This window comes from Cebus imitator, unplaced genomic scaffold (assembly GCF_001604975.1).
Source record: "Cebus imitator isolate Cc_AM_T3 unplaced genomic scaffold, Cebus_imitator-1.0 Scaffold310, whole genome shotgun sequence".
Classification (NCBI taxonomy): Eukaryota; Metazoa; Chordata; class Mammalia; order Primates; family Cebidae; genus Cebus; species Cebus imitator.
This window is the reverse complement of record NW_016107625.1, coordinates 858,761-873,554: the sequence shown is the minus strand read 5'-3', so window position 1 is coordinate 873,554 and position 14,794 is coordinate 858,761. Positions and strand designations below refer to the sequence as shown.

Below are 14,794 nucleotides of genomic sequence, written 5' to 3'. Positions count from 1 at the left end.
TTTTACAGTTTGTTTCACATTCCACTTGAGTTCAGAAACATAATTTTTGAGGGGAAATGAACTATATACCTTAAAATTGCAATTAATTTAACATATTCATTTTCTTCTAGACAGCTTTTTTTTTCAATGTTGTGCAACCAACTTGAAAGTTTTTAATGAGAAAATGCTATGTCAGTAAAGGAATTCACCACAAAATAAGCAAAAGGAAAGTCAAACAGCAAAGTATAGCCAAGATCTATCTAGAATATTGGCATTCCATTTATTATAGCTGGCTCATGGTGTGTGTGTGTGTGTGTGTGTGTGTGTGTGTGTGTGTGTCTGTCTGTCTTTGTGAATTTTTATTAAAATATTTATCTTGACATTCCATAAGAAATAAAGGATCTTGTTTGGGAATTCTGCAAATCAGTCGTGCTTGAGAGAGGGCATAGGATAGGACACTGTCAAGTACATCAGAATCATCTGGAAGACTTGCTAAAACACACATTGCCAGAACCCAGGCCCAGAATTTCTGATTCAGTAGGTCTGGAGTACAGCCTGAGAATTCATATTTTTATTACATTCCCAGGTAACGCTGGTGCTAGTGATGAGGACTCTGAGAAAGAATATGGGTTTTCAGCACAGCTAGCCCATAGGAAGCCTGTGTGCACCCTATGGGAAGATGCAGCCCACTCTGGGACACCTGGCATGTGAGCTGCGATCTGGCAGGATTTAGCCCCACCTCCTCCCTTCAGTCAGGTGACCTTGGTAACAAGTACAGATAACATTGTAGCTTTCACTTTGAAATTAGCATAATTCCTGGCTCCATTTTGTGCTTCCAAGTGCCTCCATCACACTTCTAATTTGGGATCTTTTGCTATCTTTGATGTATCTTTGTAAGAATATCTTAAATTTGTTTAGAAAGAGGTAGTATCCTCATTAAATACTTAAGAGATGTTATCACTTAATGAATATTGCCCTTTTCTTTACCACTAGCCACTGAAAAATTCTGATTATTGAGATAATTACCTTTAAATGATCATGGTTCTGTTTTGGTAAATCCCTTCCTTGGCTTGTCCCTCAGCATTTGATTTACATTGTAGGCTTAAAGTGTGAAACAGACATCGATGAGTGCAGCCCACTGCCTTGCCTCAACAATGGAATTTGTAAAGACCTAGTTGGGGAATTCATTTGTGAGTGCCCAGCAGGTTACACAGGTAAGGGGAAAGTTTCTTGTTTTTAACAATATAAATCTTTGAATCATTAAGATTTTATCACTGAGATAGATTTGGAATGTGTCAAAGGTACGTTTATAAGTAATTATAAACATATTGAAGAAGCACATTTTCAAGTATTACTTATATGCATTGGGAAAATGTTCTTGTCCTTATCCTGTTATGTAAGGAAAGCAAGATATCAGTATGGCCACATGCAATTGCTTTGTAAAACAGGGAGACATGTTCCCATCTTTGACAGCTAGATTAGTGTGACCTTGGACAAGCCATTTAACTTCACTGAACCTGTTTCTTCATTCGTAAAAATGGAGGTGAGGAAATGAGAGAAAATATGTAAAGCCTACTAGACGTATTAGGTCCTCCCCAAGCTTTTTACTAGCATTTTACTGAATTTATGAAGTGTATATGCTAATTTCTGTGGATGTTCATGTGTGTGTGTATAATTATTACTAACTATGGACTTTGGGCACATGTATCCTTGAAATTATTATGCACCACTATGCCTCTCCTTTTAACTTAAATAAATACTTATTTAAGTGTTATTTTTTAGCATTTAAAATCTTTGTCTTTATGACTTAAATTTTTAAAAATAATTTCAACTTTAAAATTCAGAGAGTACAAGAGCAGGTTTGTTACATGGATATATTGCATGATGCTGAGGTTTGGAGTACAGATAATTTTGTCACCCAGGCAGTGAGAATACTACCCAACGGTAGTTTTTCAGCCCATACCTCCCTTCTTCTCCCCTCAAATATTACCTGGCATCTACTGTTCCTATCTTTATTCCATGTATACTCACTGTGTAGGTCCCACTTTAAGTGAGAGTATGCAGTATTTGGCTTTCTGGTCCTGCTTTAAGTCATCCTGCAGCTGCAGCCTGCAGCTGCATCCAGATTGCTGCAAAGCACATGATTTTGTGGAGGTTTTTATGGCTGCATAGTATTCCGTGATGTATAAGTACCACATTCTCTTTATCTTATCCACCATTGATGGACACCTAGGTAGATTCCATGTCTTTGCTATTGTGGATAGTGCAGCAGTGAACATACAAGTCCATGTGTCTTTTTGGTAGAACGATTATTTTTCTTTGGATGTATACCCAGTAATGGGATTGCTGGAATAACTGGCCAATCATATACAGAAAAATGAAACTGGACCCCAGCCTTTCACCATATAGAAAAATTACTTGAGGTGGATTAAAGATCTAAATGTAAGACTTCAAACCATAAAAATCCTAGAAAGAAAACCTAGGAAATGCCCTTCTTGACATCGGCCTTGGCAAGGGATTTATGGCTGAGTCCCCAAAAGCAATTGCAACAAAAACAAAAATTAACAAGTGGGACCTAATTAAACTGAAGAGCTGCTGCACAGCAAAAGAAAGCATCAGTGGAATAAACAGACAACCTACAGAATGGGAGAAAATATCTGCAAACTATGCATCTAACAAAGGCCTAATATCCAGACTCTAAAAGGAACTTAAATCAACAAACAAAACACAAATAACCTCATTAAATAATGGGCAAAGGACATGAACAGACACTTCTCTAAAGCAGACACAGAAACAACCAACAAACATGAAAGAAAGCTCATCATCACTAATCATCAGAGAAAGGCCATCAAAATGACAATGAGATATCATCTCACAGCAGTCAGAATGGCTTTTTTTTTTTTTTTTTTTTTAAAGTATTTATCAAATGATTGTGAATATTTTAATAAATTATTTTCACAAAACAGATTTCTCTCTCTCTCCTCTCTCTTTCTTTTTTTTTTTTTGAGACAGAGTCTCACCTGTCGCCCAGGCTGGAGTGCAGTGGCACGATCTCAGCTCACTGCAGCCTCCTCCTCCCAGGTTCAAGCAATTTTTCTTTCTTATCCTCCCAAGTAGCTGGGATTACAGACACTCACCACCATGCCCAGCTAATTTTTATCTTTTTAGTAGGGATGGAATTTCGCCATGATGGCCAGGCTGGTCTCGAACTCCTGACCTCAGATGATCTGTCTGCCTCAGCCTCCCAAAGTGCTGGGATTACAGGTGTGAACCACTACTACTGGTCCCCAAGCTGCCTGTTCTTGGCTTCAGCTTCCAAGTAGTGAAGAAACCTCCAAGGACAAAAACAATCAACCAAGCAAGTAAAACCACAGCTCAGTAAGCATCTTCGCTCCTCCCACCTTTAATAGTTTCCGTCTTGCTTCTTCTCTTAAAGTCTGTGAGGAACATCCTTCCTCAGGGAAAGCTGTATTAAAAAGCTTTAGATTCACTAGTAATAGAGAAGTACCAATTAAAATTAAATGAATCAGCACCAAACTAGTAATGATATTTAATAATGATAGTACTCAGTGCTTGTGAGGATGTGTTGACAGAGACACTAATGTGCCCTGCTCAGAGGAGTGAAAGTTGATGAACACCATCCAGGAATCCATTCAAAGGAAATCATCTAAGATTAAGACAGAAATTGATACCCACAGGAGCTCACCATAAAATTACCTGAAACAGTTCTGTTGTCTGACCTTAGAATGAAGGTCAAGTAAAATAGGATGCAGTCATATGATAAAATGTCAAACCATATGATGATAAGTATGATCAAATTTAATTCTTAAAAGGAATTTTGATTACATGCGTAATACTTAAAAACCTGAATTTCCTTCTCTGCTTTCAAATCGAGCATTGTGGGTAAAGCTAATAATATTCTGATTTTTTTTTACATCAGTCTCTTTTTGAAGATCTCTGTTTTCCAGGAGATATTTCACTATGTTGGGTTTGAAATGTGTCCATTCAGAGATTCACAAAAATACTCTCCATGTGTGCATATGAAATATACATTATTATTTTGAGTTGTATTTTTTTAAATTATGTGAGAAAACATTTATGGCATGCCAAGTAAGGAAAGCAAGAGACGGTATGATACAAACAGCATCATCTCAAATATATACAACCAAACTCATGCTTAGAAAAGAAACTAGGCCTGGCATGGTGGCTCATGCCTGTAATACCTGCACTTTGGGAGGCCGTGGAGGGTGGATCACCTGAGGTCAGGAGTTCAAGACCAGCGTGGCCAACATGATAAAACCCAGTCTCTACTAAAAATACAAAAAATTAGCTGGGCATGGTGGCATGTGACTATAATCCCAGCTACTCAGGGGGCTGAGGCAGGAGAATTGCTTGAACCGGGGAGGTGAAAATTGTGGTGAGCCGAGATTGTGCCACTGTACTCCAGCATGGGCAAGAAGAGCAAAACTTCATCTCAAAAAAAAAAAAAAAAAAAAAAAAAAAAAAAAAAAGAAAGAAAGAGATTTACTTTGAGAGATTGACTCACATGATTATGCAGTCTGAGAAGTCCCATAATCTGCCATTTTAAAGCTGAAGGCACAGGAAAATTGATGATACAGTTCCAGTGTAAGCCTGAAGGCCTAAGCATGGCAGGAACCAATAGTCTAACTCCCAGTCTGAGTCCAGACATCTGAGAACTAGAAGGACTGATGTCTGAGTGCAGAAAATGGATATTCCAGCTCAAGCAGAAAAAATATGTGTCCTTCCTCCACCTTTTGGCCCCATTCAGGTGCTCAATGAATTGGCTGATGCCTGCACACACCGGTGAAAGTGAATATTCTTCACCCAGTCTACTGATTCATATGCTAATCTCTTCCAGAAATACCCTTATGAACATGCCCCAAAATAATGTATTGCCAGCTATCTGAGCATCCCTTAGCCCAGTCAAAATGACACATACAATTAACTACCATACCAACACACCAGGATTTGAACCTTGGCCCTTAACACCTACCTCAGAGACAAATACAAGTTCAAAGGGATGAAAAATCACTTGAATTTTAGGGGATGAGCAAAAGCATGATTGAAGGAGAGGTGGCATTTGGAATCATTGAAAGAAGGAAAGATTGAGTCAGGGATCAAGAAGAGAGGGTGTTCCAGTGGAGGAACAACAACGTGAACAAAGGGTTCTTGAGCTGTGTGTTGGAAGAAGGGTAAACAGGGTATTGAACGGAGGATAGGATGTGTGAAAATATGCACGAAACATGCTTGGGGGGGCGGCACTTAGGCTTCCACCAGGGAGGACTTTCTCTTGACAAGTGATAGGAAGATATTAAAGGTGGGGGGCAGGCCAATGATGTAACTAGTGCTGCTTCTTAGGAAATTTAATTTTATGAGCTTCAGGCTGACTCATAATGGATGTCACTCCTGCTTTCCTGTACCCCAAGCTGCCTTTTTTTTTTTTTTTTTTTTTTTTGAGATGGAGTCTTGCTCTGTCACCCAGGCTGGAGGGCAGTGGCATGATCTCAGCTCACTACACCTTCTACCTCCCAGGTTCAAGCAATTTTCCTGTCTCAGCCTCCCAAGTAGATGAGACTACAGGTGCAGGCCACCATGCCCAGCTGATTTTTTTGTATTTTTAGTAGAGATGGGGTTTCACCATATTGGTCGCGAACTCCTGATCTCAGGCGATCCTCCTGCCTCAGCCTTCCAAAGTGCTGGGATTACAGGCATGAGCCACTGCACCCGGCTACAATGTCTATTATTAAAGAGTAAAAAATAACAAATGCTGACAAGGTTATAGAAAAAAACGGAACACTTACACACTTTTGGTAGGAATGTAAATTAGTTCAGCTGCTGTGGAAAGCAGTTTGGATATTCCTCAAAGTATATATCTTATTTAAGTCACGACTCACAGCTTCTAGCACCTTCTCAAAAAATAGTTCAGAAACAGTGATCTTATTCTCAATTCCCTTATTAACCCACGTTATAATTATTATGATATTGATCATATATTCTAATAAAATAGACTAGAATTTACTATTTTATAAATATTAATAACCCTATAATATTATTATAGAGCATACTGACATCATCTAAATCATCCAGCATTGTACCTAACTCATAAAATCATTATTATACTAAAAACATATCAGAATATATATTTTAATACATGTGGGTATATAATTTTCTATATTTTAAAAAGTTTAGTAAAATTCTTATAACATTTCAAAGGAACCAGATTCTAATAACTTTATCATGTATCTAAAAACAATTTCCATAAAGACGTGAAAATGTTTAACATAATTTACAGTAGCAATCACTTGGAACAACTAATATATATTGTCTATTTCAAATCCATGCAATAATGGTAATCCAGGCTTATGAAAAGGTATATTGAGTTTATACAGTAAAATTGCATTTCATCTGGAAGTGCAATTTGAAAGTTTATTTTTGGGAGACCTTATAAATAGTCAAAGTTGTCCTTGAAAATCCTTCAAATCAGCCATCAAGTAGACTGGAGTTGCTATTGCATTTGATAAAGTGATAGTGTACTCTATCAACTACAGTGAAGAGGCATGCTGTTTTGAAATATGCCTATTTTACCTCAACAAGAGAAGAAATCATTTTTGTCTTATGAACACCAAAATGGGTGGCTTGTGTTTAGGGATAATGTCACATATATCCTGAAACAAATTGCTCTCAGCTTGCATTCTAAGAGGCCCACATGCTATGAGACCAACTATAGACCTGCAGACTCATCATCCCTAACCAGGGTGTGTATTCAACAGCTAGAACCACAGCGAAATCGCTTGCCTGGTTTTCATTTTCTTTCTCGTGTTCCTTTCTCTCTGCCAAATGCATATGGATGCATTTCCATATACAGTATTAAAATTATGCACCTGTATCCTACATTTCTTTTTCTTTTTCTTTTTTTTATTGAGAGGGAGTCTCGCTTTGTTGCCAGACTGGCGTGCAATGGTACAACCTCAGCTCACTGCAACCATTCTCCTGCCTCAGCCTCTCCAGTAGCTGGGACTACAGGCGCACGTCACCACGCCTGGCTAATTTTTTGTATTTTTAGTAGAGACAGGGTGTCACCATGTTAGCCAGTATTGTCTCCATCTCTTGATCTCGTGATTCACCCTCCTCGACCTCCTAAAGTGCTGGGATTACGGGCCGGGCATGAGCCACCGCACCCAGCCACATTTCTTTGTTTAAAATTCCAAATCTTATGTTAGCGACACCTCGGTAACTTGTGACCAGAACGGCAAACACATACTACGAGAACAGAACCAAGTTTCTAAATCAAAGAAATATATATTTATAACGGGAGCAGTGGCTCATGCCTGTAATCCCAGCACTGTGGGAGGCCAAGGTGGGCGGATCTCCTGGGGTCGGGAGTTCAAGACCAGCCTTACCAACATGGAGAAACCCTGCCTCTACTAAAACTACAAAAAGGTAGCTGGGTGTGGTGGTGCCTGCCTGTAATCTCAGCTACTCAGGAGGCTGAGGCAGGAGAATCACTTGAACCCAGAGTTTGTGGTGAGTCAAGATAGCACCATTTCACTCCAGCCTAAGCACAAGAGTGAAACTCCATCTCAAAAAAAGAAATATACACACACACACACACACACACACACACACACACACACAGTAGACGTGAAATGTATTATGTATGTTATTTATTAGACATTAAATTTATTGTGTGGATTTACTGTGAAATAAAAAGTGTTCATTATGGTCTGTATGAAAGTATAGATTTTATGTTAGATTTACTATTCTCTTATATTTATTTCTTATTTATTTATTTATTTATTTTTTTAAAGATGGGGTTTCACCATGATGGCCAGGCTGGTATTGAACTCCTGACCTCAGGTGATCTACCTGCCTCGGCCTTCCAAAGTGCTAGGATTACAGGCGTGAGCCACCGCACCTGGCCAGATTTACTATTCTCAAAAAGCAATTTTTATTGTGAAATTTCCTTTTAGCATATTTTAATATCAAGGTACTTAAATTATTACATGTGTGTTACATAGTTCCATGAGTTATAAATTTAAGCATCCTAAACTCTTCAAATAAACGAGTCTTTGTGTATATCTTCTTAAATGTGAAGATTTATGGTTCTAGGCTCATTTCTGTGCTGTCCTTGGTAATGTAACAGGCCTCTTTGATCTGTTTCGAGGTATCTAAAATAAAGGATATGAATTACATCAGTTGTTTTCAAATTATGTTCACACAAAACCTGGGATAGCTGCACAGAAATTTGTCTGTGTTTTTTCTCCCATAATTTTTGCCACCTTTGTAACTGCAACATTGTAACTGTTACTAATTAAGTCTAAGAGAAACAAACTCAAAAAAGAGAACAACTAGCAAACAATTAAGGAGAAAAAATTTGAAACAAAATCACACATTTTTTAACTAAAAAATATGGTCAGACATTCGTGGTTATCATTTTCTATCGCATGCTGAACATGTTAGTTTTCTTGCTAGAAAAATTTTTCAGTTCACAGAATACAAGAAATGTTTTATTTCAACATGTTTGGCAAAGAGTTAAATTTTTCACAGACCTCTTACCCATGATTTCCAATTTCCCTATTCCAACACCTGAACCACTTGCTTGGAAACTGTTGGTCTTAAAGTCCTTACAAGTTTTCTCCAGCTCAAAGATTAATGATTCTTTGCAGGTCAACGGTGTGAAGAAAATATAAATGAGTGTAGCCCCAGTCCATGTTTAAATAAAGGAATCTGTGTTGATGGTGTGGCAGGCTATCATTGTAGATGTGCAAAAGGATATGTTGGTAAGATGTTTCCAGTCTTCCCATGTTGTCTTAAAATCTTTTAAAGGAAAAAAAAAATCTTGCAAAGAACCACACATTTGTACATTTCCTAACATGATATATATTAATGTAAATTTTTGGATTTTATGACTGTATTATGATTATTTAAGAGAAAGTCCTCATTTTTTTAGGAAATACACTCTAAGGTATTTCCTTAGAGTGGGGTGAAAGGGCATGCAGGTCTACAATTTACTCTTGAATGGTTCAGCAAGACGTAATTTGTGTATGTGGTGTGTGTGTGTGTGTGTGTGTGTGTGTGTGTGTAGATGAACTTTCAAGAACAAACTAGAGAGAAATTATGTAATATATCACAAACAGATGCACCATCATATGGTTAAAAGTGTATGCTTGATTGTTAAAGAGTAAATCCAAGAAAGAAAATGGCCAATAAAAGAAAAAGGCAAGATCAAAGAAACAGGCAAGAATTTACAGCTTTATTTCTTAACATCATCTCAGTTAGATATCTATTACCAAACTTAATTTGGAAAAAAAAAAAAGGTAAGATTTTAAAAAGCAGATTATCAGCTGGGTGCAGTGATTCATACCTGTAATAGAGGCAGGCGGATCACCTGAGCCCAGGAGTTACCATCCTGGCCAACATCTGTCTCTACTAACACATACAAAAATTATCCAGACATGGTAGTGTGTACCTGTAGTCCCAGCTACTTGGGAGGCTGAGGCAGGAGAATAGCTTGAACCCAGGAGGTGAAGGTTGCAGTGAGCCAAGATCACACCACTGCACGTCAGCCTGGGTGACAGAGCGAGACTCTGATTCAAAACAAAACAAAAACAAAAACAAAAAATGCAGGTTGTTGAAAACCCAGAGTTTCCAAAACAATGACTTACAAAAAGCAGAGCCCGTTATAGAATGGATCTCAGACCAGTTTAATGAGCCATTGGCTCCACAGCCTCCATTCCAATCCTCTAGAAGCAGCATCCTCCAGGAAGTCAGCATTTCAATCACAGTGTTCCCAGGGAGTTAATCATTTGGGCTGTTTCTCTTCCTTCTCCATCCTCAGGTCTGCATTGTGAAGCAGAAGTCAATGAATGCCTGCCAAACCCATGCTTAAATAATGCAATCTGTGAAGACCAGGTTGCGGGATTCTTGTGCAAATGCCCACCTGGATTTTTGGGTACTCGATGTGGAAAGAATGTGGATGAGTGTCTCAGTCAGCCATGCAAAAATGGAGCTACCTGTAAAGACGGTGTCAATAGCTTTAGGTAAAAGGCTAAGTCTGAATTTTTTTTTCACTGTTTTTATTTTTTAAACTATTCAGTGATTTTTGCAGCCGTTATGGAGTATTGCTTTGAGTCTTGAGTCAGTCATTCTCAAATGCTGGCCCTGGGATAGGCTACAGCTGAATCTCCCACCACCATTTCTGCTTCACTAAGCCTGGAGTAAAGCCTATCATTTTAAAATAGGCAACCTGTTATGGCTTAGGTTTCTCAATGATTCTGATGCACAGCCATGTTTGGGAACTAATGTTCTATACTTGGGAAGTCATAAAAGATGAAATATAATTACTCAGAAGCAAATACAGTAGCACTAGACAAAACTCATATTTTAAAGTGTTTTATGCTTTAGCTAAAGTTTTTATACTAGATAAGATCAAAATGGAATCTGCAATCATACTGTGACAGTGCTCATCTATATTCTTCGTCCATAATATTCAAACTCTTTTTTAGCTTAGTAACCTTTGGTTCAGAGGAAATCTAACATGAATGTAAAAAGTTAAAATAAGAAAAGCTAAGCTTTTGTGGCTGAAAATAGTAGTGTTTGAGGGGTAGAAAGACTGTGACTCCCTGAGCAGCTCTTTGGTGCCAGTAGAATACAGTTTGAAAAACAACCCTCTCCTGTTGTCATTATCAAAACCATCCCATTCCATCCCCTGCTCTTTGCAGGGAAGTACGGAAGACAGCCCATCTGCAGTACACACTCCAGATTTTGCTTGCTTGCAAAATTTTAGAAAACTGTATTGGCCTCAAGATGCTGTTGGTTTTATAAGTTTGCAAAGTAAAACCAAAAAAGAGAAAAAGAGGCCTGGCCCAGTTGCAACATTGTCCCATCTCCTTCCTTCTAGTTCAGCCTCTTCCATTACCATCCTCCCACAAACAGCCAAGGCACTGTCCAGAAGAAATAAGAAAGCAGTTCTGCCAATGAGACTTTTGCCTTCCATCGGTAAATGAGGTCTTATCATGTAGCATCGTTTTCTCATGAGTGTTTGACATTTTCTGGCATATAGTACCTAACTAGGCTGGGCGTGGTGGCTCACGCCTGTAATCCCAGCACTTTGGGAGGCCAAGGCCGGCAGATCATGAGGTCAGAAGATCAAGACCATCCCGACCAACATGGTGAAACCCCGTCTCTACTAAAATACAAAAAATTAGCCAGGTGTGCTGCCTGTAACCTCAGCTACTTGGGAGGCTGAGGCAGGGGAATTCTTGAACCCTGGCAGAGGAGGTTGCAGTGAGCTGAGATCATGCCACTGCACTCCAGCTGGGAGACAGAGCAAGACTCCGTCTCAAAAACAACCAAACAACAACAACAAAAAAAAAAGATTGATGAATACCAGTTGTCTAAATCCTAACTAGAAGAGAGATGAAAGTACATGGTCCCAATTCAGAAGGAAGCACGTGTGTTGTTGACAAAGTGAATCTATTTCATAGATGAGGATATGATAGTGTTGTAATGACGCCAAACACAGGAGGATAAAGGTGAGCGAAATCATAGTCAAAATACATTTACCATCCAATGCAGACACCCAGTAAAGATCCCCCAATTCCAACTGAGACTTTTGTTTAAATTCCCCAAACACCAGTTATTCATATTAGTCATTAATAGGTCAATATCTAAGAGGTCTTCATATAAACATGCTAGTAACAATAACATTAGCATTTATTGGAACCAGTCCTTTTAAATTACAAAATATTTCAGTCATACAGAAAATTACAAAGAATAATAAAAGTCATGTACTGATCACTGTGATTATCAAACCTCAGTATTTTGCGATATTTGATTCACATCTTTTGTTTTAAAGAAGTAAGTTCTAAAGGTAGGGCTCTATTCCCTCCAAAACACACACACACACACACACACACACACACACACACACACANACACACACACACACACACACACACACACACACACACTCTCTTCTCCTTCTTCCCCTAGCGGCAATTACTGTCCTGAAGTCTGAATATATCTTTCTTATTCAGGTTTTATATTTTGCTACATATATGACTCTATAAATAGCATATAAGTTACACGTTACTTAAGTGGTATCATAACATACATATCCTTTTGCAGTTTGTTTTTCTTTCCACTCAGCATTCTATTTTCAAGTGTTATCAAGGTGGTTACATTTGGCTCTGGTTTGTTCATTTCAGTTGCTCCTTAGTATTCCATTACATGATGGAATTAATTACACTATAATTCATTTTCTCATTCTCCTCTCCATAGACATTTAGAGTGATGCTGCTATGAACATTTGTTATATGGGTCCCTGTGTACCTTGTGCAATTATCTCCTAGAGCAGATAACAAGAAATGGATTTACAGGGCTCTGGGAAAACAAACTCTCAACTTCTTGTGACATTGCCAAATTGTAGTCCTACTCATTATGTGGGACTTCCTGTTTTATGACACCCTTGTCAACATTTGACATTACTAGATATATTTTCTATTCTGATGAGTTTAAATGGTTTGTTGCATAGCACAGAAACTGTATAGCATCCTGATTAAGAAAAAGGTTATAGATTGGTTCAAAATCCCACTCCACCACTTCGTAGCAATAGAACTTAGGCAAATTCTTTAACCTTTCTGAGCAACAGTTTAGCTCATCTGTAAAATGGGAATAATACTAGTATTACCTCATTGTTATGAAAATTGGCTTAACATATAAAAGCCTTTAGAGCAGCATCTGAACTTTTTGTACTTTTCTGAGGACTCCTATGAGGAGAGAAACCACAATGTGTGAATTATATCTCACCTGGACTAGAACTACCTTCTACTTTATTTACCTTCTGCAACATTTCTAATACATCTTGTCTTATATAGGTTTAATCAGACGAACAGGAAAAAATAACCTACCATTAAAATATTGTTTTGATGTGGAAAATGTGTTCCAACATCTCAATTTTCAAAGTCTTTTGAGATAAGATTATCATAATGGGAGACTTCCTACGATGGTTCTAATTGTTACAACATTTTGTTTTCTTTCAGATGCCAGTGTGCACCCGGCTTCACAGGATCACACTGTGAATTGAACATCAATGAGTGTCAGTCTAACCCATGTAAAAATCAGGCCACCTGTGTGGATGAATTAAATTCATACAGATGTAAATGTCAGCCAGGATTTTCAGGCACCAGGTGTGAAACAGGTATATATTAACTCAATGTTATTAATAACAATACTAAATATAGTAACATGATAACAATACCAATTTTTGCCTGTACCAAGCACTGCCTGTAAGCCAAAAACTATGCCAAGCACTTCGTACTCATTTAATCTTCACATCCTTCCAACAAACTAGGTGCTACTACTATTATCCTCAATGACACAGATGATGAAATTAAAGTTTAGAAATTTAGGGGGGAAATAGAGACAACTGAATTTAGTAGAACTCTTCACATTCTACTTATTTATAATAGAAAGGATACCTTGATAAGCCACTTGAGTTAGGAGGTGAGAATCCATGGACATACTTGAGAATCAGCAGATCAAATCTAAATTCTTGGGAGACTGGAGTCTTTTAGCTGTAAGACTTGCTTTATTGAGTAGGCTATGCAGGTTTGGGGCAGAGATGAATTGCTCATGAAATAGAGAAAAGCCGGTGCCCTGAGTAGGGCAGCATGTTGTCCTTGCAGCACCTCCTCCTTCTCTCCTGTGACATCAGTTACTTCCTCTCTACTGAGTCATTCTCATCAGCATACAGAAATGCTTTAGTATCTTTTAGTAGCATTTCAGTTCCACCTCTCCTTCCAACTACTCCCTGTTTCTCGGCTTTCCTTCACTATTGAATACTTTTCCTATCTTATATACTCACTGGTTATTTTATTTAAAAGAACGCAGTATGTAATTTGTAAGTAATATGTATTTAATTTTGAAACTGCTTCTCAGAGGAATAATAATATTCACTGAAATGAAATTCTTTGACAACAGCACTGCTTCCTTGGACAGTTGGACATGTCTTTCAAGGGCCATGGTCTGCACACTTTTCTTATTCATTGCAGAACAGTCTACAGGCTTTAACCTGGATTTTGAAGTTTCTGGCATCTATGGATATGTCTTACTAGATGGCGTGCTCCCATCTCTCCATGCTGTAACCTTCACCTTCTGGATGAAATCCTCTGATGAAATGAACTATGGAACACCAATCTCCTATGCAATTGAAAATGGCAGTGACAATACCTTGCTCCTGACTGATTATAATGGGTAAGCAGAAGTGTCGGGAAGGCTGTGCTTAAGATCTTATCTTAGAACCAAATTAGAACTGACATTGAGGATGGGAAGGAAATGGGGAAGTAAAGGGTCAGGTATTCCCGGAAAACAGCAGGGTGTCAATAATCAAATGGAGCATCTGAACAAGTTCCTTTAGTGATAATGCCTCTAACACTTACTGTGTTTTGCTGTTGACTAAGTATTTATATATATATATTACTTCATCTGATCTTCACAATGACCTAAGGAGCTGGTGCCCATTTTACAGATAGTAGAATAAAGTTTCAGAAAGTCTAAATGACTTGCTCCAAATCTCACACCTTGGGAGTAGCAGGGCCAAGTCTCAAAATCTGACACACGGGGGAGGATCCAAGATGGCCGTTTAGGAAGAGCTCAGGATTGCAGCTCCCAGTGAAAGTGCAGAGGCTGCTGCAGGTGAACCCCAGGCAAGCAGGGCCTGGAGTGAACATCAACAGACCTACAGCAGAGGGCCAGACTGTCAGAAGGAAAACCAAGAAACAGAAATAACCTC

The 14,794-nt window shown here is 38.4% G+C and overlaps 1 protein-coding gene across 2 annotated transcripts in view; it reads left to right on the top strand.

Moving 5' to 3' along the window:
* The window catches only part of SVEP1 (sushi, von Willebrand factor type A, EGF and pentraxin domain containing 1), a 210,982-nt gene that overhangs the window by 114,853 nt on the left and 81,335 nt on the right, over nt 1-14,794 (top strand). Inside the window, exons 22-26 of one of the 2 annotated variants that reach the window (XM_017503374.2) lie at nt 1,080-1,193; nt 8,667-8,780; nt 9,839-10,040; nt 13,044-13,201; nt 14,055-14,256. In XM_017503374.2, the coding sequence (XP_017358863.1) occupies nt 1,080-1,193; nt 8,667-8,780; nt 9,839-10,040; nt 13,044-13,201; nt 14,055-14,256 (790 nt within the window). The remainder of the gene's footprint in view (nt 1-1,079; nt 1,194-8,666; nt 8,781-9,838; nt 10,041-13,043; nt 13,202-14,054; nt 14,257-14,794) is intronic. The other variant, XM_037729541.1, reaches the window with a different exon arrangement.